General features: G+C 47.3%; 1 protein-coding gene across 3 annotated transcripts in view; it reads left to right on the top strand.

The window, feature by feature from the left end:
* The window catches only part of acox1 (acyl-CoA oxidase 1, palmitoyl), an 80,815-nt gene that overhangs the window by 41,555 nt on the left and 13,598 nt on the right, over window positions 1–25,662 (top strand). For all 3 annotated transcript variants that reach the window (XM_070857469.1, XM_070857468.1, XM_070857470.1), the window contains exons 6-12: window positions 535–650; window positions 3,016–3,185; window positions 4,776–4,938; window positions 8,345–8,535; window positions 10,412–10,588; window positions 18,785–18,890; window positions 21,338–21,481. In XM_070857469.1, the coding sequence (XP_070713570.1) occupies window positions 535–650; window positions 3,016–3,185; window positions 4,776–4,938; window positions 8,345–8,535; window positions 10,412–10,588; window positions 18,785–18,890; window positions 21,338–21,481 (1,067 nt within the window). The remainder of the gene's footprint in view (window positions 1–534; window positions 651–3,015; window positions 3,186–4,775; window positions 4,939–8,344; window positions 8,536–10,411; window positions 10,589–18,784; window positions 18,891–21,337; window positions 21,482–25,662) is intronic.

The raw sequence follows: 25,662 nt of genomic DNA on the forward strand, positions 1-25,662 counted from the left end.
GCCGAAACTCCAGAAGGTTGTGGGTTCAAGTCCCACTCCAGGAACTTGGGCACATAAATCCAGTGCAGTGCTGAGGGAGTGTTGCACTGTCGGAGGTGCCGTCTTTCAGATGGGATGTTAAACCGAGGCCCTGTCTACCCGCTCAGGTGGACGTAAAAGATCCCATGGCACTATTTCAAAGCGGAGCAGCGGAGTTATCCCTAGTGTCCTGGCCTCAATCAACATAACAAAAAACAGATCATCTGGTCATTATCCCATTGCTGTTTGTGGGAGTTTTCTGTGTGCAAATTGGCTGCCACAGTGACTACACACCAAAAGTACTTTATAGGTTGTGAAGCGCTTTGAGACATCTGGTGGCCGGGAAAGGTGCTATAGAAATGCAAGTCTTTGTTTTATCAGTTAACAGCCCAGCAATAGTTACTGGTACGCTTTCCTCCTGGGTTGTTTTACCTGCTAGTCATGCTTGGTCTCGAGTGCGGAGTCAGGCCTAACACTGTTACTTTCACTGACCTCCCTCTTCCCCTCTGCTTCCAGGTGTGGTGGTGGGTGATATCGGACCGAAGTTCGGCTATGATGAAGTGGACAACGGCTACCTGAAGCTGGAGAATGTCCGTGTTCCACGTGAAAACATGCTGATGAGATACGCAAAGGTAATGTGCAGGATGACTGCTGTGTGAAACCTTACACTGACAACACAGTCAGGATTGGCCTTACTCACATTCTCTTTTCACAGTATTTTCTCCGTTGGGGCCTTCTGACGTCATCTCCACAGTACTGATGAGAAGCAGAGCTTGTTTCAGTGAGGGAGCCCGTCCCCAAGCATCCTGTGTTGCTGAGTGTATCTCCACTGATGTTAATCCAGCTCCCTCACACTGTCACTCAGTAACCCTACCCCAGCGCCCTGTGTTACTGACTGTATCTCTCCTGATAATCCTGCTCCCCCACCGTGTCACTCAGTAACCCCTCTTCACCCAGCGCCCTGTGTTACTGACTATTTCTGCTGATGTTAATCCTGCTCCCCCACACTGTCACTCAGTAACCCCTCTCTCCCAACACCTTGTGTTACTCACTATATCTCTAGTTAATCTGTCTCCCTCAACAAACCACTTCATGTTTGTATATAGCGCCTTTTTGACATAGCAAAATATTCCCAAACACTTACACTTGTAGATGAGGAATATGAGGGTGCCAAGGATTAAAACTTGAGGGTCACTGGAGGTGAATGGGCACAAGAGGAGATGACATTGCAGGCTATCTGCTGACTGTTTTGGTGCAGGTAGGAATGAAATGGTGAGTGGGAGGTGTAACAAAGCTGAACCACAGAAAAAAGATGGTGCCATGGGCCCGCAGCACTAATCCATCATTAAATTGCCAATGTCACTCCCGAGTCTGGCGGTATGGCTAGTGAAATGGTAATGCCACACTGCTGCAGTAGGAGGGCACTCTTGTAAGGTAGGGCACAATAGAACGAGGTTTGCCCTGCCTAAAATTGTATTCTAACCAATCTGGCAGTGCTTGTTGCAGACAGTAGGTGCATCATATGAGAAAGTGCTCCATTTCCTAGCGCTAATATCCCTTGCACTGATTACAAAAGAAACCACAGATTCTCACTGCGTCGCAGGTTGAGTTGCTGGAGATGTGACCCAAGTGTGCATTGATTGGATCGTTTTTGTTGGCTTTTTTTTAAACAGTGTAACTATTTATACTGCTCTTTTTTTTTGACACACATGCGTCATCATGCCCTGCCCCTTGTCAAGCTCCGACCCCCCTCCCTCCCGACCCGAATCATTCCCTCCCCGTGGTGCCGAGAAGCAGGACCTGAGGCTCTGACTCTTCGTCTACTCAGGCTCCGGCCTCGACTCCTCCCCCAACCCCAATAGCTCTCTTCCCCACCTCCCCCTCCCCTGGGGCCGAGGGCGAAGAAGCGGCGGGGGGCCGAGAGGGAGGGAGAGTGAGAGAGGGACTGTGGCAGGGGGCGGGGAGAGGAGAGAGAGAAAGAAACTTGGGGGAGAGGGAGGGGGGGGCTGTGGGGGGGGAGGGAGGGTGGGAAGGTGGGGAGGGATGGGGGGGCTGTGGGGGGGAGGGAGGGTGGGAAGAAGGGGGAGGGAGGGGGGAAGAAGGGGAAGAAGGGGGAGGGAGGGGAATGAGAGTGGGGGCAAGAAGGGGAGGGAGGGTGGGGGTGGTGGGGGGAGGGTGTGGGGGGGGGGAAGGGTGGGTGGGGGGGGAGGGAGGGGAGGGTGTGTGGGGGGGTTGTGGGGGGGGGAAGAGGGAGGGTGTGAGAGTTGGGGGGGGAGGGAGGGTGTGAGAGTGGCGGGGGGGGTGGTGGGGAGAGAAAGAGAGTGAGTGACTAGGGGGCGAGAAAGTCGGGGGTGGAGGTAGTGGCTGGCGGGTGGTGGGGGTAGAGAGTGTGGGGTAGAGAGTGTGGCGTGGGGGTGCTGGGGGGCGGTGGTAAGAGAGTGAGTGCCTGGGGTGCTGGAGAGAGAGAGAGAGTGGTTGGGGGAGAGAAGACGGGTGGGGGTGGGGGGGATCGGAGGGGAGAGAGGGAACTCTGGGAAGACTGATCACGTTCTTCCAACCCCCTACAAGGGACATAGTTGGAGTGGATGATACCCAGAAGTCATGACACTGTCACTATTCACTTCATACCCAATAAACCTGTTAACAATCCGTACACAATGCCTACCCCATCTGTCATGGGATGGGAGGGGGAGGGGGAAGGATGTACTTGTGCTAGGATAAGGCACTTCGACTGGGGGAGGGATGTACTTGGACTGGCGTAAGGCACTTCAGCTGGCACTTGCTGTCTTCTGGGGAGCTCTGTCCTCTGTCACTTCAGGAACTCAAAGTGGATCGAGATACAATTTGCAGTTAGTGAGACCTTGGGATGGGCGGTTCCAATTACACATTCCTGTGAAACCTCGGTGTGGCTTATCCTCCAAGGGGACCAATCATAGACAAAGGGTGGAGCATGGTGGCCATTTTTCCAGTACAAATAAGCACATCCTATTTTAAAAGGTGATGCCAGATGGGACGTATATGAAGCCTCCGAGTGACAAGCTGACCTACGGCACAATGGTCTTCATCCGCTCAATGATTGTGGGAGACTCGGCGCGTGCGTTGTCTCAAGCGTGTACCATCGCTATCCGCTACAGTGCAGTCAGACACCAGTCGGAGCTGAAACCCGGGTAAGTCCTGCACTCGGTATTTGGGAGCGTGGGAGACCAGCAGTTATGGGTCTGTTTCTCTGGAAGGTTGCTCTCCATTCACTCCACTAGGTGAAGGTTGCCGAGTGGCGTGTTTGAGGTTTGTTGGCCCCGGTCTCTGCTGTGTTGGTTTAGCTCAACTCGATTGTCAGCGGGTCAGGCAGCATCTGCGACGAGAGAAACAGAGTTAACCTTTCAGGTCGCTAACAATTCCAGATTGCTGTCTGGAGACTGATTTATCAAGGTTTCGCTATTCTTCAGTAATCCTTAATATCATGGAATTGTTGATTTTGAAAGAAAGAAAGACTTGCATTTATATAGCGCCTTTCACTACCACAAACGTCTCAAAGTGCTTTACAGTCAATGAAGTACTTTTGAAGTGTAGTCACTGTTGTAATGTGAGCAGCGCGGCAGCCAATTTGTGCACAGCCAGCTCCCACAAACAGCAATGTGATAATGACCAGATAATCTGTTTTTGTTATGTTGATTGAGGGATAAATATTGACCAGGACACCGGGGAGACTATATAGATCTTTTCTGAGTTCGATAGATGTGAACCCCAATACGTACGAGAGCACACCCAGCAGTAACACTGAGAGTACCAGTCGGGAGCAAGTCCATTGCAGTTTGGTGGTGATATATTGTCATGAATGCCTGCAGCCCACCCTTGCAGCACCTTCACCTGAGAATATGGTGAGTCAGGGCCCCCAAGATAGTCAGATTTATATGCCCCGCACTCAAAGGAAAATAACTTAATGAAGGGTCACTTGCTGCCTTTGCTGAATAAAAGGAGTGGAGTGCATTTAGAGGCTTTTAATTTAAACGTTGCCTTACCACAGATGTCAGCTGTGGCTCGTTGGGTGTCACACTCGCCACTGAGTTAGAAGGTTGTGGGTTCAAGTCCCACTCCAGGAACTTGAGCATATAAATCTAGGCTGACACTCCTGAGGGAGTGCTGCACTATCAGAGGTGCCGTCTTTCGGATGAGACATTAAACCGAGGCCTCGCCTGCTCTCTCAGATGAACGTAAAAGATCCCGTGGCCAGTATTTTGAAGAAAACAGGGGAGTTATCCCCGATGTCCTGGCCAATATTTATCCCTCAATCAACAGAACAAGGACAGTTTATCTGGTCATTATCACATTGCTGTCTGTGGGAGCTTGCTGTGCGCAAATTGGCTGCTGCATTTACCACATTACAACAGTGACTACACTTCGAAAATACTTCATTGGCTGTAAAGCACTTTGTGATGTCCGGTGGTCGTGAAAGGTGCTATATAAATGTAAGTCTTTCTTTCTTTACCTAGCAATGCACATAGGAGGAGGAGGCCATTCAGCCCCTTGAGCCTTTTCCGCCATTCAATTAGATCATGGCTGATCTGCACCACAACTCCTTTTGCCCACCTTCCTTCCAAATCTTTTGATGCCTTTACCCTGAATCTACTGATCTGTCTTGAAAGCTTCGTATTGGCCAAAAATACCGAGAACTGGCTTCACTTCTTGTGCCTGCGCAACGTGATTGGATCTTTTGTTTCGAATGTTTGAGTAACGTTGGCTGTAATTGGTCTCTCTAGCGCTCCAGAGCCCCAGATACTGGATTATCAGACCCAACAGTACAAGCTCTTCCCCCTGCTGGCGACGGCCTACGCCTTCCGCTTCGTGGGAAACTTCATGAGGGACACGTACCATCGCATCACCGGGGACATGAACGATGGAGACTACAGCCAGTTACCCGAGGTATGGGGGGCGGTTAGAGGCCTGGTGTGTCAGGCTACCCTGCATTGTTCTAATCACTGCTGGCTGTATCACTGTTTTGTATAAACGGGTCTGCATGCAGCCTACAGTAACTGAGCAGCTGCTGCCCTTCATTCCAGAGTGTCCTATGGTGTCCCATGGTCCATCTTGCCTCAAGCTGTCTCCAGTTGGAGGCTCCTTCCAAACTGAATTAGAGGGCTCAAAACAGCAGGTCACTATTGATGCCTGGATGGGAATTTCTCCGTTCCCTTCCACCCTCGTTTCTCCCCTGAAGGTGCTGGCTATAGAGGTTTGGCTCCATGGGTCCCAGCTGTCCTTTGCTACCTCGCTCCTATGTGAATGGTTCTTGTGTGAGTCTAGAAGGTGAGGCTGTTCAAGACTGCCTTTAAGTTTCCTGAGTGTCTAATTCTAAGATGTAAGGACTAAAATTCCATCTCCAAATATGTTCTAGTTGCCTCAAATGGATCTCCAGTCAAATCACTTGCAACAACCAAGCACACTGGAGGTCAGGTAGCAGATAATGCTCAAAACACAAAGCTGTCCTCTCCTCACCCAACACGGCTTGTCTATTTTATCCATCCCTCTCCCCCACAAATGTTAAACGGCCTCATGTCTCGATGCACCTTCACGAAGCGGTCTGTTTGATCGACAGCCCATCCAACACCTTAAACATCCTCTCCCTCCACCACCAGTGCGCCGTGGCTGCAGTGTGTCTTACCTACACGATGCATTGCAGAAACTCGCCAAGGCTTCTTCAACAGCACCTCCCAAACCCACGACCTCCATCATCTAGAAGGATAAGGTGCATGGGAAGACCACCTCCAGGTCCCCCTCAAAATCACACACCATCCTGATTTAGAAGTTCCTTCGTCACTGGATCAAAATCCTGAAACTCTCAACCTAACAGCACTGTGCGAGCACTTTCACCGCACGGATTACAGCAGTTCAAAAAGAAGGCAACTCACCACCACCATCTCGAGGGCAACTAGGGATATGCAATAAATGCTGGCCTTGCCAGGGATGCCTGGTTCCATTCTTATCTATCTAACCGTAGCTAGAGAATCACCTGCAACGGTTTCTCTTCCTGCCCCCGCATCATTACCCCCTCTGGTGTCCCCCAAGGATCTATCTTTGGCCCCCTCCTATTTCTCATCTACATGTTGCCTCATGCCGACATCATCTGAAAACACGGCGTCAGTTTCCACATGTACGCTGACGACATCCAGCTATATCGCACCACCACTTCTCTCGACCCCTCCTCTGTCTCTAAATTGTCAGACTACTTGTCCAACATCCAGTTCTGGGTGAGCAGAAATTTTCTCCAATTGAATATTGGAAAAACCGAAGCCATTGTTTTCGGTCCCCACCACAAGCTCTGTTCCCTCGCCACTGACTCCATCCCTCTCCCCAACTTCTGTCTGAGGCTCAACCTTGCAGTTCACAACCTTGGTGTCATATTTGAAATGAGTTTTCGACCACATATCCGCAGCATAACTAAGACTGCCTATTTCTACCTCCGTAACATCGCCCGTCTTTGCCCTTGCCGCAGCTCATCTGCTGCTGAAGCCCTCATCCATGCCTTTGTTACCTCTAGACTTGACTATTTCAACACACACCTGGCTGGCCTCCCACATTCTACCCTACGTAAACTAGAGGTGATCCAAAACTCAGCTGCCCGTGTCCTAACTCGCACCAAGTCCCGCTCGCCCATCACCCCTGTGCTCGCTGACTTACATTGGCTCCCGGTTAAGCAATGCCTCGATTTCAAAATTCTCATCCTTATTTTCAAATCCCTCCATGCCCTCGCCCCTCCCTGTCTCTGTAATCTCCTCCAGCCCCACAATCCCCCGAGATGTCTGCTCCCCTAATTCTGCCCTCTTGAGCATTCCTGATTATATACGCTCAACCATTGGTGGCCGTGCCTTCTGTTGCCTCGGCCCCAAGCTCTGGAATTCCCTGCCTTAACCTCTCCACTTCTCTTTTCTCCTTCAAGATGCTCCTTAAAACCTACCTCTTTGACCAAGCTTTTGGTCACCTGCCCTAATTTCTCCTTGTGTGGCTTGGGGATTAAATCTTTTGTCCCATAATACTCCTGTGAAGCACCTTGTGACGTTTCACTATGTTAAAGGCACTATATAAACACAAGTTGTCGATGCCTGCATATCGAGAATTACATTTTTAAAGCAATTGAGGGAATTCCTTCCATCCCAGTGTAATCATTTCAACTCAGTTTTGTGGTGCACGTGATTTTTATTTTTCCTCTAATCATACAAAGCGTACACCCGGCACAGGACCTGCCTTCCCTGATGTGTCGTGACCAAGGGAGGAAGATTTATGGCCCAGGCTGAATTCCTTCCTCAGTGCAGCAGGCAGTGCTCGGTAGCTCCTAGAGCAGGAACAGGCCCATATTCTGTACTGTACTTCTGTACTGACGTATGAACTTCCTCCAAAATCATCTGTTCTAATCGTTGTCTGGGGGTCTGTATTCTAGTGCACCAGGTTACCACTCTTAAATATTTTGAGGAATAGATTTTAATGCAAAGGGAAAAAAATTAACAATTGCGTCCTATTATGGTGACCAATTGCCCTGGTTTGTTGAAGATTTTACACTTGTGATTGCAAATGAGTTTGGGCGGAAACTTGAACTGTAACTTCACTTTGGAAAACCAGCCCAATTTGCATCCAGTTTTCCGATTGTGCCCAAGCAGAAACTCTACCCCTGCAATTTGATCGGCTCTTAATCTTCTATACTCCAGGGAATACAGGCCGAGTCTGTGCAACCTGTCCTCATCATTTAAGCCTTTTAGCCCCGGTCATCATCATAGGCAGTCCCTTGGAATCGAGGAAGACTTGTTTCCACTCCTGAAGTGAGTCCTTTGGTGGCTGAACAGTCCAATATGAGAGCCATAGACTCTATCACAGGTGGAACAGATAGTTGTTGAGGGAAAGGGTGGGTGGGACTAGTTTGCCGCACGCTCTTTCTGCTGCCTGCGCTTGATTTCTGCATGCTCTCGGCCCCGGTATCATTCTGGTGAATCTGCGGTGCGCCCGCTCCGAGACCAATATACCTTTCCTGAGGTGTGGTGCCCAGAACTGAACGCATTACTCCAGATGGGGTCTGACCAGAGTTTTTATAGCCAATGAAGTACTTTGGGAGTGTAGTCACTGTTGTAATGTAGGAAATGCGGCAGCCAATTTCCGCACAGCAAGCTCCCACAAACAGCAATGTGATAATGACCAGATAATTTGTTTTTGTTATGTTGGTTGAGGATAAATATTGGCTAGTCGTTTCTGTTGCTCCCAAATGTTTATTTGCTTGTCCCCTGCTCGACCCTCACCCTAACTAATTCGTGACCGCTGTGCTCACTGCTTTACGGTTTGATTCCAGCTCCACTCCCTGTCTGCCGGGCTGAAGGCCTTCACCACCTGGGTGGCCAGTGCCGGAATCGAGGAATGTCGAATGGCGTGCGGTGGTCACGGGTACTCGCGGTCCAGCGGGCTCCCGGATATCTACGTCACCTTCTCGCCCACCTGCACGTATGAAGGAGAGAACACGGTGATGATGCTGCAGACGGCCAGGTAAGGGTTCGGCACCGGCTGTGGGGTACATTGGACGCTGAACCGCATCCTTTGGTGTGTGACCTTCGGGGGTCAACTCACCTTCTGCCACGTTCCCTATGTTACCACATTTCAAAGCTTCTTCATGGACTGTAAAGCCCCTTGGGACGCCCTGAGGTTGTGAAAGACGCTATATGCACTCCGGTGTAGTGCTGAGGGCGTGTTGCACTGTCGGAGGTGCCGTCTTTCAGATGAGACGTTCAACCGAGGCCCCACCAGCTCTCTGGGGGACTTAAAAGATCCCATTGCACTATTTTGAAGAAGAGCAAGGGAGTTATCCCCGGTGTCCTGGCCAATATTTATCCTCAATCAACATAACAAAAACATTATCTGGTCATTATCACAGTGCTGTTTGTGGGAGCTTGCTGTGCGCAAATTGACTGCCGCGTTTCCCACATTACAACAGTGACTACACGCCAAAAGTACTTCATTGGCTGTAAAGCGCTTGGAGACATCTGGTGGTCGTGAAAGGCGCTATATAAATGCAAGTCTTTATATAAATGCAAGTCTTTCTCTATCCTGAGGATTTAAGAATTGTGCAAACATACTCACTGGTACTCCCTCCTATCTCCAGGCCTGAGAGTGGTGACACTGTATTGTCTGTCCCTGTACCCCAAGCACAGTCTAGGGCTAGGGTGTCTGACCCGTGGATCTAGGATTACGTGTGGCCCGAGAACCCAGGAAATCGAACCCCCAAAGCTAACGTAACTTGGTCCTTCTTCCGCTGTGTTTCTCATTCGTTGTTTGCCCTGTTTGAATATTGTGGTCTTGGAGGTTTGGAACAGAATGTTTTCAGCGCTGTTGCTTCATTTATTTTGGATAAACCCCAAGTCAAAATGAGATCTGTTGGTATCAGAAACGCAAGATGCCTGCAGATTAATGGGAACCCAGGACCGGCCCATGTGGCACGGAGACAGGCGGTTATTATGTATTACCCCTCTTAGATTCTTGAGATCATCCAGGAGAAGTCACAGACTGCATGTCCGGAGCGGGGAAGTTTTATTTGCATCCTCACTGCTTTCTCTGATGCTTGTCAGTCATGGCTCAGTGGGCAGCACACTCGCCTCTGAGTCAGAAGGTTGTGGGTTCAAGTCCCACTCTAGGAACTTGAGCACATAAAAAAAAATCTAGGCTGACATTCCAGTGCAGAGCTGAGGGAGTGCTGCACTGTCAGAGCTGCCGTCTTTCGGATGAGACGTTAAACCGAGGTCCCGTCTGCTCTCTCAGGTGGCTGTAAAAGATCCCATGGCACTATTTTGAAGACGAGCAGGGGAGTTATCTCCGGTGTCCTGGCTAATATTTATCCCTTAATCAGTATAACATAAAAAAACAGATTATCATTATCATATTGCTGTTTGCTTGTGCGCAAATTGGCTGCCGTGTTTCCCACATTACAACAATGGTTACACTCCAATTGGCTGTAAAGCGCTTTGAGACATACGGTGGTCGTGAAAGGCGCTATAGAAATGAAATAGGAACAGGAGCAGGCCATTCGGCCCCTCGATCCTGCTCCACCATTCAGTAAGATCATGGCTGATCTTTACCTCAACTCCACTTTCCTGCACTATTCCCATATCCCTTGATTCCCTTAATATCCAAAAATCTCTCTATCTCTGTCTTGAATATGCTCAAAGACTGAGCCTCCACAGCTCTCTGGGGTAGAGAATTCCAAAGATTCACCACCCTCTGAGTGAAAAAGTCATAACGTGATTCCTGTGCTGTTTGATTCTATGCTAAAGTCCTCTGTTAGTTCCCCCCCCCCCGGCTTTGCGCTATTTGGAGACTTGTTTCGTTGCTCATATAAACTGCTGGTGATGGATTATCTGCTGTGTTGCAGGTACCTGTTCAAGAGTTATACTCAGGCCAAGTCTGGTCAGAAGCTATCGGGTGCAGTCTCGTACCTGAACGATCTGTGCAGCCACCTCCAGCCCCAGCAGGTGGCCAGTCGACCAATAGTGATGAACATCAACGACGTCAGCAGGCTCGTGGAAGCGTACAAATTGCGAGCAGCCAAGTGAGTACCAGGAGGTGACCTGTGTTTGCTGTGCCTCGTAGTGATCGACTTTCTTTGATCGTCTGGGATAAGACCACCATCCCCTCCGAGTCCCTCAGGATGTTACATAAGAACATAAGAAATAGGAACAGGAGCAGGCCATTCGGCCCCTCGATCCTGCTCCACCATTCAGTAAGATCATGGCTGATCTTTACCTCAACTCCACTTTCCTGCACTATTCCCATATCCCTTGATTCCCTTAATATCCAAAAATCTCTCTATCTCTGTCTTGAATATGCTCAAAGACTGAGCCTCCACAGCTCTCTGGGGTAGAGAATTCCAAAGATTCACCACCCTCTGAGTGAAAAAGTTTCTCCTCATCTCAGTCCTAAATGGCTGATCCCTTATTCTGAGACTGTGACCCCTGGTTCTAGACTCCCCAGGCATCCTCCCTGCATCTACCCTGTCAAGCCTTGTCAGAATTTGTTTTAATGTTTCAATGAGATCGCCTCTAATTCTTCTAAACTCTAGAGATTATAGGCCTAGTCTACTCAATCTCTCTTCATAGGACAATCCCCCAACTCCGGAATCAGTCTGATGAACCTTCGTTGCACTCCCTCTATGGCAAGTATATCATTTCTTGGGTAAGGAGATCAAAATTGTACATAATGCTCCAGATGTGGTCTCACCAGGGTGTATATAATTGCAGTAAGATGTCTTAACTCAAATCATCTTGTAGTAAAGTCCAACATACCATTTGCTTTCCTAATTTCTTGCTGTACCGGCATGTTAACTTTCAGTGTGATTCGTATACAAGGACACCCAGGTTCCTCTGAACACCAACATTTCTCAATCTCTCACCTTCTTAAAAAAAATACTCTGCTTTGCTTTTCTATTTTTCCTACCAAGTAGATAACTTCACATATCTCCACATTATATTCTATTTGCCATGTTCTTGCCCACTCACTTAGCCTGTCTATATCCCCTTGAAGCCTCTTTGCATCCTCCTCACAACTTCCATTCCCACCTAGCTTTGTACCATCAGCAAACTTGGATATATTACATTTGGTCCCCTCATCCAAATCATTGATATAGATTGTAAATAGCTGAGGCCCAAGCACTGATCCCACTAGTTACAGCCTGCCAACCCGAATATGACCCGTTTATTCCTACTCTGTTTTCTGTCTTCTGAAAATCTAAATACACCACATCCACTGGTTCCCCCTTATCTATTCTACTAGTTACAACCTCAAAGAAACGATTTGTCAAACATGATTTCCCTTTCATAAATCTGTGTGGACTCCACCCAATCCTATTATTATTTTCTAAGTGCCCTGATACCATGCCCTTAATAATAGATTCTAGCATTTTCCCTACTATTTATGTCAGGCTAACTGGTCTATAGTTACCCGTTTTCTCTCTCCCTCCTTGCTTAAATAGCTAGGTTACATTTCCTACCTTCCAATCCGCGGCAACCTTTCTAGAATCTATGGAATTTGGGAAGATGACAACCAATGCATCCACTATCTCTTTCAAAACTCTAGGATGTAGGCCATCAGGTCCAGGGGATTTTTTGGCTTTCAATCCCATTAATTTCTCCAGCACTTTTTTTTACTCATACTAATTTCTTTCAGTTCCTCATTGTCGCTAGACCCATGGTTCTCCACTATTTCCGGCAAGTTTTTTGCATCTTCTTCCGTGAGGACAAGACACAAAAGCATAGAAATTGGCCTCATTAGCACCTCGCTCACTGGGTTGCCACTGGGCGCGGCGATAACATCGGCTCCCGCCACATTCAGCAGCAGTTTTGTGGCGATCGTACGGCATTATGCCCTGATCTCCTTCGCCCGGAAATCTTGAGGTCATTGCCGTGCGTAGCGCCCCGGAGCCGAACTTGCGTTCCGTCACCTGCAGCATCACCGGGCAAAAACACCGTCAGCTGCAGGAGGCATGCATCGGGAGGCCGGGTGCTTCGGGGGCGATACTCAAAGGTGAGGTGGTCAAGGTAACTTTTATTTATTTAAAAAAAAAAATGTACCTTCTCTCTCGCAGATTTTTCCGTGGGTTGCTGCCCGCAATCGATCAGCCCGATGCTCTGCATGCCGGGCTGATTGGGCAGGATTGCGGCTGCCGTCGTGGAGGCTTTTCTTTGCAGAGTGAAGGAGCCTTTCGACGCGGCAGCGCTGAGTGCTGCTCCACTCCCTCCTGGAGTGCTGCCCCGCCTGCTGACAATTGCACTCCAGGAGGGAACTGGAGCGCCTGATTTAGTGCTCCACTTCCCGGAGCACAGCCGCCGAATTATTTTAAAAGTTTGAAAACATTTGTGCCTGGAGCTAATTTTTCAAACTTTTAATGGTAGTGCTCCAAACGGGTGCTCCTGAATTTCTCAAAGTATTTGTTTAATTTCTCTGCCGTTTTCTCCTTCCCCAGTATAATTTCTCCTGTGTTAGCCTGTAAGGGATGCACGTTTACTTTCGCTAATCTTTTCCTTTTTCACATACCTATAGAAGCTTTTACAGTCTGTTTTTATGTCTCTCGCTAGATTACTCTCTCATTCATTCTATTTTCCCTTTCTTTATCAGATTCTTGGTCCTCCTTTGTTCCACTGTCCTGGGGTAGGACCATCACATCATAGACACTTAGTCCCTCAGGATGTTCCCGTGTCCTGTGGTAAGATTCACACCACCCCTTAACAGTGGGACTCAGGATATGTTCCAGTGTCCTGGGAGTGGGACCCCTGACGTGCTGTGATCTCCCTCTTGTTTTCTATCTGTATAAATAATTTAGACATGGCCACTAGAGGAATGGTATTGAAGTTTGCTGATGCTAAATTTGGGGCCACGGAAAACTGAGTGACAAAGGAGATTGGAGAAGGAGGCAAGTAAGTGTCAGCTGTAATTCAGTTTATAGTTTGGGAAAAAGAATAAGGTGTATCCTGGATGGTGGAACAGATAGAGAAGAGCATTGGCAACATAGGAACTGGAGGAGGCATTCAGTCCCTCGAGCCTGTTCTGTCATTCCACTAGATAATGGCTGATCTCTATCTTAACTCCATCTACCTCCCTTTGCTCCATATTCCTTGATACTTTACCAAACAAAATTTGATCCGTTTTGCAATTTTCACTTCATCCCCAGTCTCAACAGTATTTTGGGGAGAGACTTCCATATTTCCACTACTATGTTTGAAGAAGTGCTTCCTGACATCACCCTTGAACGGCCTGGCTCTAATTTTAAGGTGATACCCCCTTGTTCCGGACTTCCCCACCAGCGGAAATAGTTTCTCTCTATCTACCCTATCAACTCCTTTACTCATCATAAACACCTCAATTAGATCACGCCTTAATCTTCTATACTCGAGGGAATGCGAGCCCACTCCAGGGTCCTGAGCACATAAAGCTAGGCTGACACTCCCAGTGCAGTACTGAGGATGAGACGTTAAATCGAGGCCCCGTCTGCACTCAGATGGATGTAAAAGATCCCATTGCACTATTTCGAAGAGTTCTCCCCGGTGTCCTGGCCAATGTTTATCCCTCAATCAACATAACAAAAACAGATTATCTGGTCATTATCACAGTGCTGTTTGTGGGAGCTTGCTGTGCGCAAATTGGCTGCCACATTTCCCACCACCATCATCATCATAGGCGGTCCCTCGTATTGAGGATGACTTGCTTCCATGCTAAAAAGGGATGAGTTCACAGGTGTTTCAATGAAGGACCTAATATTCCATGTTGAAGGGTGGAAGATGCCTGTGCGTGGATTTTTTTTAATGTGTGGTGGCCGTTGCACACCAGCCACCACACGGGCTTGACAGAGCTCGGTTTTGGTCCAGTGGCAAGGGTTAACCAAGACGACTGGAGACCAGCTCTGCTGCATAGACCTAGTGCGCGCACATATCGCATTGTGTGGCTGGCCCATATATGTAAATGAGCAGCCCAACAGTGGTTTTAGGTGAGCACCAGGAACGCCTGAAAAATGGCCTGAGCTAATAGTGGGTTGGATGACTTTCAGGCGTCCTTTGGGTGCAAAATGCTTGTGCCCGAAGTTGGAATTCTGTCCGTATTAAACAGGTGCAATATGGCTCAATTTCTTCCCCACTTTATGTGCCATAGAAACTAAGCCAATAGTGAGGTATGGAATCAAGGTATACATGAACATATCTTTAAAACCACAGTGCTTTTAGAACATTTTGCACCTTTTAAGTTCCAGAAGCCAGATGTGTATATGGTGTCTGGCCAGTATTTGGAATCACTTATAATCCTATTCATGTACAAGTACACACAAAAAGGAACAATATTCTTTGTTGTTTATTGACCCAAAAGCATCAGGCATATAATAAACTACTTGACTTAGAAATCCTGGAGGGTGATTGCTGTCACTTCTCTGAAAACATTTTTGAATTGGCGGACACTCAGTTTGATTATGCGAAGATTGTTATTCTGACAAAAATCACTCGTGCAATTAAGGTTAAAGTCACATTCTGTCTGTCACTGAAGAACGATCAAGGATAAATAATGTTATGGTTCCCACATTACAACAGTGACTACACTCCAAAAATACTTCATTGGCTGTAAAGCGTTTTGAGACATCCAGCAGTCGTGAAAGGCATTATAGAAATGCAAGTCTTTCTTTCTTTCTTTCTTTATTTCTTTATTTATAATTTAACCCTTCTAGCCCTGTGCATATAATTGACAAATGAAGTTCAACACAGATGAATGTGAGGTATTACATTTTGGTGTGAAGAATAGGAAGGTCGCTTATTACTTGGAGGGTCTGAGTCTAGGTGGGGTAGAGGAACAAAGGGATCTCGGAGTACAAATGCACAAATCGCTAAAAGTTGTGACACAGGTTAGCAAGGCCATAAAAAAGCAAACCAAGCACTAGGGTTTATTTCTCGAGGTATAGAATTGAAAAGTAGTGAAGTTATGTTAAACCTGTATCCAACCTTGGTTAGATCACACTTGGATACTGCATGCAGTTCTGGTCACCAGATTCTAAAAAGGATATAGAGGCACTGGAGAGGGTGCAGAGAAGATTTACAAGGATAATATCCGAAATGCGAGGGTATACATATCAGGAAGGGATGAACAGGCTAGATCTTTTTTCTCTTGAAAAAAAGGCCGAGGAGTGACCTAATAGAATTCCTTAAAATTCTGAAATGTTTAGATAGAGTAGATACAGAGAGAGGGTATTCACTTGTGGGGAAGAGCATAACTAGAGGCCATCAATGTAAGATAGTCACCAAGAAATCCAATAGAGAATTCAGAAGAAAATTCTTTACCCAGAGAGTGGTGAGAATGTGGAACATGCTACCACAGGGAGGGGTTGAGGCAAATAATATAGATACATTTAATGGCAGGCTAGACACACATATGAGGAGAAGGGAATAGAGGGTTATGCTGATAGATTTAGATGAGGAAAGACAGGAGGAGGCTCAAGTGGAGCATAAAGGCCGGCATGGACTGGTTGGGCTGAATGGCCTGTTTTCTGTGTCGTATATCCGATGTAATCCTATGTAAATCTGCGCTGCGCTATAAATCCTCCTCCAAGGCCAACATATCCTTCCTGAGATGCAATACTCCAGCTGGGATCTAACCAGAGCTCTGTACAGCTGTAACATAACTTTCACCCCTTTGTAATGCAGTGTCCTGACATAAAGGCTGACCTGCTATTAACGTTTTAAATTATTTTTTGTACCTGTCCACTAGTTTTTAGTGATTTTTGTACTTGGATCCCTAAATCTCTTTGCTCCTTCACAGTTCCTAGCTTCTCACCATTTAGAAAATACTCTAATCTATCTACCTTGGGTCCAAAGTGGATGACCTCGCACATTCCCGCATTGAATTCCATTTGCCACAGTTTTACCCACTCACTTAATCTATCAGTGTCCCTTTTCAACTTTCTGCTCCCATCCACACTACTTACTGTGCCACTGACTTAGTGTCGTTAGCAAACTTGTCTATATGTCTCTCTATTCCTTTATCTAAGTCATTGATAAATATAGTGAAAAGCTGAGGACACAGTACAGATCCCTGGGAACGCCACTAGTCACATCTGTCTCCTACCTTCTAACCAATTCCCTTCCCATATCAAAAGGTTGCTTGAAATTCCATACACTTTCACTTTTGCCAAGTCTCTTGTGTAAAACCTTATCGAATGCCTTCCATAGACTCACTTATCCACCTCTTCGTTAGACTTGACCTGCCCTTTACAAATCCATGCTGACTCTCTCTGATCAACTCCTATTTGTCCAAATGCTCAGTCACTGTCCCTAATAACAGATTCTAGTAACGTTCCCACAACGGACGTTGGACTAATAAATAGACCTATAATTTCCTAGCTTATTTCTCCCACCCTTCTTAAATACTGGAGTGACATTGGCAATTTTCCAATCCAAGGGGATCATTCTTGAATCATTAAAAGGCACATGGGATTCTGTATATTTTAACATGGAGGCATTGAATCTAAAACAAGGACATTTTGTTGAATTTGTAGAAGACTTTGATTAGACCACAGCTACAGTGCTGTGTGCAGTTTGAGGAAACTCATTTATCAGAAGGATATTCAAGCTATGGAAAAAGCACAGTGAAGATTCACACACTTGATACCTGGAATAAGAGATTATAGTATGAAGAAAGGCTTCAAAAATTGGTGCTTTTTTCCCACTGGAAGATGGAGAGAATAGAGGTTGACAAAATTCTGAAAGATTTTGAGCAGGTAAATAATAAAAGATTTAATAAGAAGGAGACATCAATTGAGGACTCCTCAAAAGAAAATTAAGGGTACTGAGACAGCGAGCCAATGGTAAGGTATGGGGTGGGGGATATACAACAGGAATGGATGTCGGGCTGGAGGAAGTTACAGCAATAGGCAGGGGTAAGTGAGACTATGAAGGGGTTTAAACAGGTGAGAATTGGGGGACCAGGAGCGATGTAGGTTAGCAAGGACGATCGGGAGCATGGTTGAGGGACTTGGTGCAGGATAGGATACCGACAGCAAAGTTTTGGACGAACTTATTAAGTTTATGGAGAGTGGGAGGTCAGCCAGGAGAACTTTGGAATAGTCGAGTCTAGGAGTGACTGGTGGTACAGGCTCGAAGGGCCGAATGGCCTACTCCTGCACCTATTTTCTATGTTTCAAACACAATGATGAGGGTTTCAGCAGCAATGTTACAAAGGTGGAAATAGACAGTCTTTGTGATGGGAAATAGGACGTCGAGGTTGCAAGCGGTCTGGTTTAGCCTGAGACGGGCCAGGGAGAGGGTTTGAGTCGTTGGCGGGGGCTGAAGATCACTTCAATCCTTCCAGTGTTTAACTCGAGGAAATTGTGGCTCATGCAGGACTGCATGTCGGACACGCAGCTGGGCAACATCAACTACAGTAGAGGGTCGAGAGAAGGAGAGCTGGCTGTCAACAGCGTACATGTGGAAGCTGACCCATGTCCGCAGATTACCTTACCAAGGGACGGTATGTTGACCAGGAAGTGGAAGATTCCAAGGATAGATGCTTGGGGGATTCTGGAGGTAATAGTGCAGGAGATGGGAAGGCAAGCCACTTCTGGAGATGCTCTGGCTATGTTGGGATACCCAGGCGAGGACAGTGCCACAAGCTGAGCACCAGAAAATGGTGTGGTCAGCCTACAGCGAGACTCAGGATGGATAATGCATCACAGTCATAGTCACAGAGGATAGCATTTGTGAATAGGTGCTTTGGTTGAATAGGTGCAACAGGCTGAATTACCTCCTTTGGTGCTATAATTTCTGAGGTTCTTAGCTGCTCAGCTCGACAGGAATAATCCAATGTCTTGGGGTGGCTACTAGACCCTTTTGTTTTTACGATTTTTCCATTTGCTCCCTCTGACTCACTCTTACAATCACTCTCTTGTCTCAATCAGTACTTGCTGATCTACCTCCTTTGTTCCTTTCAGCCTTAGTGTCTTGCACGGAAAGCACGCACGACCCGACCAATTCTGAAAGGCAGCTTTGTCGTGTAAGGGATATTTAATGTGAGGATTAACCTTCTGTTTCTGTTTCAGCTCGGTCTGATCAGGTAGAGATGTGTGTATGAGTATGGAGACCAACACACCTCACTACCCTCCGGCATGTACAGGACTGGTCTGGGACTCTAGATTTGATCAGGATCTGTCGCCGATTCTCCTTGTAGATGCTTTGTGTAATAATTTTCTCCCTTCACTCATCCACTCCCTCTACTTCCACCCTAGCCTGGTTGAAGCAGCTGCCCAGAACTATCAGGTGGAGCTGGGGCGCAGGAAGAGCAAGGAGGAGGCCTGGAACAGCACCTCCATCGACCTGGTCAGAGCGTCGGGGGTGAGTCGCCCTTGTTCAGGAGGTTGCTTCCTCTCTTACCCCCTCATCCATGCCTTTGTTACCTCTAGACTTCACTATTCCAACACATTCCTGGCTGGCCTCCAACATTTTACCCTCCGTAAACTAGAGGTCATCCAAAACTCGGCAGCCCGTGTCCTAACTCGCACCAAGTCCCACTCACCCATCACCCCTGTGCTTGCTGACCTACATTGGCTCCCGGTTAAGCAACGCCTCGATTTCAAAATTCTCATCCTTGTTTACAAATCCCTCCATGGCCTCGCCCCTCCCCATCTCTGTAATTTCCTTCAGCCCCACAACCCCCCCCCCCCGCCCCAAGATATCTGCACTCCTCTAATTCTGCCCTCTTGAGCATCCCTGATTATAATCACTCAACCATCGGTGGCCGTGCCTTCTGTTGCCTGGGCAACAAGCTCTGGAACGCCCTCCCTAAACCTCTCTGTCTCTCTACCTCTTTCCTCCTTTAAGACACTCCTTAAAATGTATCTCTTTGACCTCTGACGTAATTATTTCTTATGTGGCTCGGTGCCAAATTTATTTGTTTTATCTTGTAACGCTGCTATGAAGCGCCTTGGGACATTTTACTACATTAAAGGCATTATATAAATAAATGTTGTTAAGCAAAGTGGATTTGTCCTGTCCTTCGCTTCCCTTTCCCTCTTCTTCCCTCCCCTCCCCACCCTTCTCCTCCTCTGTTACGGGAGGTACATTTACTCTCTCCTTCCCTTTCCTCCTCTTCTCTGTATATGGGAGATAAATTTCCCCTTGCCCTCCCTTGTACTGGATCATGCCTCCCTTGTGGCTGGGTTTTGAGTCCGGTTGCCTGTGCCTAGCACACTGTGAACCGTGGCACACTTGGTGTAGGGTGCCAGTGGTGGGCAGCACTGACCCATTGCAGCAACAGCAGTACAATCGCTCCCTGAAACCAAAAGGTGACATGGGATTGTGCCCCAGGGATCGCCATTGCCGAGTGGTAATATTGACCTTGGCTGGATTATTGTAGGGATATAATTAGACGTTACAGCACAGAAGGAGGCCATTCGGCCCGTCGAGCCCGTGCTGGCTCTCTGGAAGAGCAATTCAGCTAGTCCCACTTCCTATAGCCCTGCATATTTCTTTTCCTTCAGGTACTTATTAAGAAAGCCATGATTGAGTCTGTCTCCACCATCCTTTCAGGCAGTGCATTCCAGATTCTAACCATTCGCTGTGTTAAAAAAAAAAAAAAAAGTTTTTCCTCATGTCACATTTGGTTCTTTTGCAATCACCTTAAATCTATGTCCTCTGGTTCTCGACCTTTCTGCCAATGAGAACAGTTTCTCTCCATCTACTCTGTCCAGACTCCTCATGATTTTGAACACCTCTATCAAATCTCTCAACCTCTGCTCCATGGAGAACAACCCCAGCTTCTCCAGTCTATCCACATAACTAAAGTCCCTCATCCCTGGAATCATTCTCGTAAATCTTTTCTGCACCCTCTCTAAGGCCTTCACATCCTTCCTAAAGTGCGGTGCCCAGAATTGGACACAATACTCCAGTTGAGGTCAAATCAGTGTTTTATAAAGGTTCATCATAATTTCCTTACTTTTGTACTCTATGCCTCTATTTATGAAGCCCAGGATCCCGCATGCTTTTTTTTTAACCGCTTTCTCAACCTGCCCTGCCATCGTCAACGATTTGTGTACATATACCCCCAGGTCTCTCTGTTCCTGTACCCCCTTTAGGATTGTACCCTTTAGTTTATATTTCCACTCCTCGTTCTTCCTACCAAAATGTATCACTTTGCACTTTTCTGTGTTAAATTTCATCTGCCACGTGTCCGCCCATTCCACCAGCCTGTCTATATCTCCCGAAGTCTATCACTATCCTCCTCACTGTTCACTATACTTCCAAGTTTTGAGTCATCTGCAAATTTTGAAATTGTGCCCTGTACACCCATGTCCAAGTCATTAATATAGATCAAGAAAAGCAGTGGTCCCAGTACCGACCCCTGGGGAACACCACTGTATACCTTCCTCCAGTCCGAAAAACAACCCTTCACCACAACTCTCTGTTTCCTGTCATTTTTGTATCCATGCTGCCACTGTCCCTTTTATTCCATGGGCTTCAACTTTGCTGGCAAGCCTATTATGTGGTACTTTGTCGAACGCCTTTTGGAAGCTTCTCACTCGCTTTTACTGGCTTCGTGTGAGTGAGCGTGAGGGGAGGGATTCAGGCATCTATTTAAATACTTGGTACTGCCCAGGGTGGCACTGCTATCTGGGTACTTTCCTAATCACTGCAAGGGGAAGGTTGTGCTGCTGTTGCTGTAAGAAGCCCCTCCCTTTGTACCTCTCTAATCTTGTTATGCATCTCATTTCTTTCTTCAGGAGGGTGATTGACCATGTGCGTGTTTCTCATTGTGTTCTCGCTCCTGCTCTCCCTGCCCTCAGGCTCATTGCCACTACGTGGTGGTGAAGTTGTTTGCGGCCAAGCTGTCAGAGATCACAGACACTGCGATCCACGAAGTCCTCAGCACCCTGTTCCTGATGTATGCGCTGTACGGAATCAGCAAGAACTCCGGAGACTTCCTGCACGTGAGTGGAAGTTAAACCACAGCCAGGGCTGTGCAGATCCAGAGTCCTGAGACATGACCGACATGGCTGGAGACTTCCCTCCAGTCATTATATACACTTGCAGTGTCTCGGTCTTTGTGGGACCTGCCAACGGCTGGTAATGTGTCTAGTTTTGTAATATATGTTGTACAATTGCTGTCTTTTTGTACAGTCCAAAACCAGACAGGGTAAGATAGGAGTGGATTAATGGATTGAGTTCCAATGTTTTGATGATCAAAATGGAAAATGCTGGAAATACTCAGCAGGTCAGGCAGCATCTGTGGACAGAGAAACAGAGTTAACGTTTCAGGTCAAGATCATTGAAACATTAACTCTGTTTCGCTCTCCACGAGGCTGCCTGACCTGCCGAGTGTTTCCAATATTCTCTTTTTTCAGATTTCCAGCATCCGCAGTATTTTGCTTTTGTGTTTTGATGATCTAAGTTCATTGAAAACCTTCATAACTGCTCTAATTACCATAAACTACCTTTAATATGTACAATCAATAATGCATTAAAAATCTGCTTGCACTTCCAGCTTTAACGCTTCTATTATAGATTCCTCGTCAATTTCAAAATTCTCATCCTTATTTTCAAATCCCTCCATGATCTCGCCCCTCCCTATCTCTGTAATCTCCTCCAGCCCCACAACCCCCCGAGATGTCTGCGCTCCTCTAATTCTGCCCTCTTGAGCATCCCTGATTATAATCGCTCAACCATCGGTGGCCGTGCCTTCTGTTGCTTCAGCCCCAAGCTCTGGAACTCCCTCCCTAAACCTCTCTACCTCTCTTTTTCCTCCTTCAAGACGCTCCTTAAAGCCTACCTCTTTCACCAAGCTTTTAGTCACCTGCGCTATTTTCTACTTATGTGGCTCCTTGTCAAATTTTTAATGTCATAATACTCCTGTGAAGCGCCTTGGGGCGTTTCACTACATTAAAGGTGCTATATAAATACAAATTGTTGATATAACTGTTGTGTATGGAGAAAGAGTCAGACTAAACACTGAGCTCAAAGTAAAGTGTGACCTTAGTCTTTTATTGCAGGTCTCCAGAGTGCCTCTCCAACCTGTGAAGAGGGTAGCCAATGTAACCCCACTTTTTAAAAAAGGAGGAAGAGAGAAAACAGGGAATTATAGACCGGTCAGCCTGACATCGGTAGTGGGTAAAATGATGGAATCAATTATTAAGGATGTCATAGCAGTGCATTTGGAAAGAGGTGACATGATGGGTCCAAGTCAGCATGGATTTGTGAAAGGGAAATCATGCTTGACAAATCTTCTGGAATTTTTTGAGGATGTTTCCAGTAGAGTGGATAAGGGAGAACCAGTTGATGTGGTATATTTGGACTTTCAGAAGGCGTTCGACAAGGTCCCACACAAGAGATTGATGTGCAAAGTTAGAGCACATGGGATTGGGGGTAGTGTACTGACATGGATTGAGAACTGGTTGTCAGACAGGAAGCAAAGAGTAGGAGTAAATGGGTACTTTTCAGAATGGCAGGCAGTGACTAGTGGGGTACCGCAAGGTTCTGTGCTGGGGCCCCAGCTGTTTACACTGTACATTAATGATTTAGATGAGGGGATTAAATGTAGTATCTCCAAATTTGCGGATGACACTAAGTTGGGTGGCAGTGTGAGCTGCGAGGAGGATGCTGTGAGGCTGCAGAGCGACTTGGATAGGTTAGGTGAGTGGGCAAATGTATGGCAGATGAAGTATAATGTGGATAAATGTGAGGTTATCCACTTTGGTGGTAAAAACAGAGAGACAGACTATTATCTGAATGGTGACAGATTAGGAAAAGGGGAGGTGCAAAGAGACCTGGGTGTCATGGTACATCAGTCATTGAAGGTTGGCATGCAGGTGCAGCAGGCGGTTAAGAAAGCAAATGGCATGTTGGCCTTCATAGCAAGGGGATTTGAGTACAGGGGCAGGGAGGTGTTGCTACAGTTGTACAGGGCATTGGTGAGGCCACACCTGGAGTATTGTGTACAGTTTTGGTCTCCTAACCTGAGGAAGAACATTCTTGCTATTGAGGGAGTGCAGCGAAGGTTCACCAGACTGATTCCCGGGATGGCGGGACTGACCTATCAAGAAAGACTGGATCAACTGGGCTTGTATTCACTGGAGTTCAGAAGAATGAGAGGGGACCTCATAGAAACATTTAAAATTCTGACGGGGTTAGACAGGTTAGATGCAGGAAGAATGTTCCCAATGTTGGGGAAGTCCAGAACCAGAGGTCACAGTCTAAGGATAAGGGGTAAGCCATTTAGGACCGAGATGCGGAGGAACTTCTTCACCCAGAGAGTGGTGAACCTGTGGAATTCTCTACCACAGAAAGTTGTTGAGGCCAATTCACTAAATATATTCAAAAAGGAGTTAGATGAGGTCCTTACTACTAGGGGGATCAAGGGGTATGGCGAGAAAGCAGGAATGGGGTACTGAAGTTGAATGTTCAGCCATGAACTCATTGAATGGCGGTGCAGGCTAGAAGGGCCGAATGGCCTACTCCTGCACCTATTTTCTATGTTTCTATGTTTCTATGCCTCCTTAAATACCTGTGCTCCCAAGAGATTATGGGCTCCCTTGGAACTCCAGGGGATGAGCCCTCTGGTGGCTGTGCAGAGTAAATACAAGTCCACATATATAACAACACTTCCCCCCACCCCCAAAGTCAATAGTGTAACTATTTACAAGGTGAGTCGATCTGGGGTCCTTCTTGCCCTGGTTGATCGTCTCGGTATGAAAGCTGGTGTTGAATCATTTTTTGGGCCCTCTCTGGGCTGCTGTGCAGCTGGCCTTACTGGGCTGGCTGCCTGGTGTGTTGGGCCCTGCTGTGGATGATGGGTTCTGCTTCGTGGTCAACCATGGTGCCGGTTGCCACTGGTGTGTATGTTGGGGGATCAAAAAAGGTAGGGTCCAAGGTGGATTGCTCAGAATAGACTGTGAATCTGAGTTTGATTTGGTCCAAGTGTTTCCGGTGAATGAGTCCATTTGAAAGTTTGACCCGAAACACCCTGCTTCCCTCTTTGGCCACGACAGTGCCGGGAAGCCACTTGGGACCCTGTCCATTATTTAATACAAATACAGGATCATTGATTTCAATCTCACGTGACACATTTGCGCTATCATGATATGCACTTTGTTGAAGCCGCCTGCTCACTACCTGCTCATGTAGATCAGGGTGAACTGACGAGAGCCTTGTCTTAAGTTCAGCAGGTGGGATCCCAGTGAGTGAGTGGGGTCTCGTGCAGTAGCTAAGCAGGACTCGGAATAGGTGAGTCTGCAGTGAGCCTTCAGTTACCCTCTTCAAGCCTTGCTTGATGGTTTGTACTGCTCTCTCTGCCTGACCATTGGCAGATGTGACATGTTTGATCCCGTTACGGGTCATGAATTCTTTGAACTCAGCACTGGTAAAACATGGCCCGTTGTCGCTCACCAGGACATCGGATAAGCCGTGTGTTGCAAACATGGCCCGCAGGCTTTCAGTAGTGGCAGTGGACGTGCTAGCTGACATTATCTCACATTCAATCCACTTGGAGTACGCGTCTACAACCACAAGGAACATTTTACCCAAGAACGGGCCTGCATAATCGACGTGTACCCTAGACCATGGTTTGGAGGGCCAAGACCATAAACTTAGCGGTGCCTCCCTGGGTACATTGCTTAACTGCGAGCATGTATTACATCTGTGAACGCAGGACTCAAAGTCCGCATCGATACCAGGCCACCACACGTGGGATCTGGCTGTCACTTTCATCATTACGATGCCTGGGTGGGTACTGTGGAGGTCATTGATGAAGGTGTCTCTGCCCTTCTTGGGGACCACTACTTGATTGCCCCACAGAAGGCAGTCTACCTGTATAGACATTTCATCTTTGCACCGCTGGAACAGCTTTATCTCTTCCTGCATTTCCACTGGGACACTGGACCAGCTCCAATGAAGCACACAGCTTTTGACTAGAGATAATAAGGAGTCCTGGCTTGTCCAGGTTTTGACCTGCCGGGCAGCGACGGGTGATTGCTCACTCTCAAATGCTTCCATACCATGGCTAGATCTGCGGGCTGCGCCATTTCCACCCCCGTGGTGGGCAATGGCAGCCTGCTGAGAGCATCGGCGCAGTTTTCTGTGCCTGACCTGTAGCGGATGGCGTAGTTGTATGCAGAAA

Source organism: Pristiophorus japonicus, chromosome 16 (genome assembly GCF_044704955.1).
Source record: "Pristiophorus japonicus isolate sPriJap1 chromosome 16, sPriJap1.hap1, whole genome shotgun sequence".
Classification (NCBI taxonomy): Eukaryota; Metazoa; Chordata; class Chondrichthyes; family Pristiophoridae; genus Pristiophorus; species Pristiophorus japonicus.